This window comes from Gloeophyllum trabeum (assembly GCF_000344685.1).
Source record: "Gloeophyllum trabeum ATCC 11539 unplaced genomic scaffold GLOTRscaffold_00013, whole genome shotgun sequence".
Classification (NCBI taxonomy): domain Eukaryota; kingdom Fungi; phylum Basidiomycota; class Agaricomycetes; order Gloeophyllales; family Gloeophyllaceae; genus Gloeophyllum; species Gloeophyllum trabeum.
The window spans coordinates 62,095-65,961 of record NW_006920422.1 but is presented as its reverse complement, the minus strand read 5'-3'; the positions used below and the strand labels follow the sequence as shown (position 1 = coordinate 65,961).

Genomic DNA, 3,867 nt, shown 5'->3' with positions numbered 1-3,867 from the left:
TGACCATCTAAGAGATGCCTTACCATTAGGTGCTTCGATGACTGTGCTGTATTGTCCTGAAGTAACATAACACATAATGCAGGGTACGTTGTGTTGCCAAAAGCCGCTTGGTAATGTGTAACGGGGCCTTTGTTTCTTGGGTGGATGTTTGTTATGTCTCTTCGGAGCCCTCAAGTACCACAAATTTTTGTAGGCCGGGTACTACCTTTCAGCTTGTGTAACGCTCAACAACAGCCCGTTGCTTTGGCAGGGTCCCATCCAGCATGTAACATTTCTGATCACGTTACTTCAGTACAATGCAGTACAGTATGTCCTGCCGACCCAAGTGCTTGGTCCAGAAACAATGACTGGTACACCACCTAGTGAAACAGACATCAGAGCCTTGGCTTCCCTTCAGCGTGAGACCAGACGTGTTGCGGTCATGATTGTCTTGAAAGAATGGCTCTGGTACCATCACAACCAGTACTCTCACTGTTGGGGATAAACGAGGCTTGGGTCTCAGCAGCTGGGAACAATTGGTGATCGCTCAAGTTGCTCTAGTGGCATTACCGTAAGGATGATCAAGCATTGTATTCCATTGCTCCAGGTCTCCACTGGCGATCTGGCAAAGACTGTGCTGCTATATAAAAGCACAAGCTTGTCGTTAAGCAACATCTTTTTGAGTCTAGCCCACTATCATGTTGAGCAGAGGACAGAAACGTCACAGCTCAATGTCTTCAGCACCCATGACAAAGGGACCCAGGCGTGGTAGCTTTGAAGCAGATATCAGTGAAACAAGGTTCGACGCCTTCCAATTCCGGGCTACACCACTCGCCGTCCCTGAACTGAAATTCTGTTTCAGCCACATCATTGGGCACAGCGCGCGTTTGGGCATCACTCAAGCAAAGAGGCCCCAGACACCTCTGAATATGACACCGCTAGCATGAGCCCTTCCAGTAGTGAAGCGGAAGTGCAGAGCGTGAGCACTGCAGACACGTTCCAGTACAGCTCTCAGGTCAAGAATATTGAAACCGAGGACCACGCAGGTGAGGTACACACTTTCCTATGCCCTGCCGAAGCTGATCTGACAGTGATTTCAACTCAGGCATTGCCCGCAGACCAGTGTCGCACAGGTGCTATCCACGAGAATCTGACATGGGTGAGCTGGAATACATCATTGGACAGTCCTTCATTTTGTGTGACACAAGACACAGCATCTTGAGACAATCAAGCGACAACCCGCAGTCAGTGCCTTCCCCCACCATCATGGACTTCACTAATGGGCAGCTGCACACAGGGGTCTGTCCTTATGGCGGCCAACATCATTCCTCTCTACAAATGTTTACTGGGCATGTCAAGGGATATGTACAGGGAAGGAAAGATCTGTCAGGAGTGACCTTGAGGCTCACAGGAGAATTCACCATCATCGATGAGCGAGAGCCCAGCCAGAGAGGGTAGCCTGGACTCAACGTAGCTAGAACAGAGCAGAGTAGAAACTTGACGTAATGACAAATAGGAGTCTTCCATAATTCACCAAAAGGGAGTCCCTCAAGCAACCTGCAGCCATGATCCATCCACAATGGCATGAGAAGGTCTGCAGGAAGGTCAGTATGAGGTAGCAGCGGACTAGCTGTTGATGTCGCGCTGTCCAATGTCACGGACACCTCACCAGGTCTCAAGGGCGGGATTAAGCAAGCTCAAAGTACAGATTGTCCAATCAAGCAAAAATCCTGATTCTGTGTATGGCAGTACCCAAACAAGACACCAAAAACAATAAACAAAACCGAGGCAAGTCCGGTAAAGAAAAGCACCATGCGAACGGGACTAACATTTGAAAATTTTCACACAGTAAGCAATCCAAGACGAAGCTGTGACAACCAGTCGACCTCTGTGGCTACGTGCCATGGCAACTACAAAACAACTATGGCATCGGATCTATTACAAAATCTATAATAGGTGTATGACTGGAGTGGTTCGAACGCGACCAAGTACGAAGTCACTACCGCATCAGACCCACTACAAAATATATAATATAATGGCATCTACCAAGTTGACATTGCCTCAAAATGATTATGAAATACAGAGAAGGCATGTATCTAATTGCAATCATCAATATTCAATCATGTATATAATCGCTATAATGCTGGAACCGGAAGCATCAGTCTGCGTGCAACTCAGCAAATGCACTTGTGGCATAAGTCATATGACCTGTGTACACCTGTAAAGTGCGATTGTTTTCAACTTGTGACTTGAGCTGCAACATCCATCACGCAATCTGATTCATTTCTATCCAGCTTCATTTGTAAATCACAAGTCATCCAGCTGGAAGCCAGATGCATCTGACAAACAATACCTCTAAAAATGTCTGACCCCAGTTTGAACTCGATGCAAGGCAAAGACTGCCAATCTCGGAGGGACAGAAAGTACTACCTCGGTATCCTTGGTCTCAATGAAAACCAAGAGGCCATTTTCAAAGTAAGTGTCCATGAAGTCCTCTCTCATAGTGGCAAATTACAGATTAATCCAACAGGAGAAAATCCTCACCTTGGCCAAGGTTTACTTGGATATGGACAAGCCAGTCAGCAGGCAGAGGATTGGGAGTTATATATGGAAAAGGTACGTGGTACAATCTATATAACATGTCCCAATGCTAACTGCACATTCAAAGTGTTAGCAGCAGTTGGAACAGGGAAGCATAAGATGGGTGGCCATAAGCACACCAGACCCAGACACATACACAAACCGAAGGCAAGGTCAATTGCACGGACTAAGGAACAAAGGAAATACAGTGGCTCAGTACATAGTCAAGCTGTTTGTACCTATTTGTCCCAGTGGCTCTGCATCCAATACAACCAAAACCTAACACTCCCACCTTGTGAGGATGCAGAAGAAACCGGCTCCCACCTAAAACCACAAACAGGCATCCTTCACATACCCCTCCAATAATAGCAAAAAAAAAGGCATCAACAACTCCCACCTAACCAAAGACCTCAAACAATCCAGCAGGGACATGGCAGAGAGAGAAAGAGTTGCAGGAAACCCAATGATCCAGAAAGAGTGGGAAAATCAAGACAACAGGCTTGAAGAACTCCCCTATGACCCATAGACTTCACAACTCCTCTTTCCCAGAGATCCTTCCAACATAAGAACTGCCCCAAACCCAGAGTCTTCTCTCCTATTCCCCAACCACCTTTCCAGTCCTCTAACCCAACCCAAATCCAACTGCTGAAGGCAGAGAGCCAAGGGGAGCAGCGAAAAAGGGGCACCTTCCTAATTGGGAAATGCGACAAAGCGGCCATGGCTGAGCCACAGAGAGCCACTCCAAAGAGCAACAGATGGATGAATGTTGATGAAATTGGATGGAGCCTGATAGTGAGGGTGTGTATTGTTGGCAGAGAATGATTCTAGGGATGGATGGCAAGTGGAATGGGGTGGATTGCGCAGATGTAGAGTGGATGATGCAGCACCAGTGAAAATGAGGCTCAGAGCTTGTTGGGCTCATAACCTGTTAGCAGCAGTTGGAACAGGGAAGCATAAGATGGGTGGCCATAAGCACACCAGACCCAGACACATACACAAACCGAAGGCAAGGTCAATTGCACGGACTAAGGAACAAAGGAAATACAGTGGCTCAGTACATAGTCAAGCTGTTTGTACCTATTTGTCCCAGTGGCTCTGCATCCAATACAACCAAAACCTAACACAAAGGTCTGTCCACATTTTGGAAAGGAATTAGCAGACTTTAAAACTAGCCAACCCATTTGCCAATACCTCGCATGGCTCCTATCTCGTCGGTACCGAAGACACTTAATCGTGTGCAAAAGATCACAGTCTGCGAAATCGGTGGCTAGTAAAACTGGCAGTGGAAGCCAATCTGGAAAGCAACAT

The 3,867-nt window shown here is 47.0% G+C and overlaps 1 protein-coding gene across 1 annotated transcript; it reads left to right on the top strand.

Annotated features, from left to right (window-relative positions):
• Positions 1-2,340: 2,340 nt before the first annotated feature.
• GLOTRDRAFT_132139 (uncharacterized protein) lies at positions 2,341-2,678 on the top strand (the record flags this gene model as incomplete). The annotated part of the gene is made up of 3 exons (XM_007871027.1): positions 2,341-2,454; positions 2,510-2,595; positions 2,648-2,678. The coding sequence occupies 3 exons, from the start codon at positions 2,341-2,343 to the stop codon at positions 2,676-2,678; spliced, it is 231 nt and encodes a 76-aa protein (XP_007869218.1).
• Between the last annotated feature and the right edge of the window lie 1,189 nt (positions 2,679-3,867).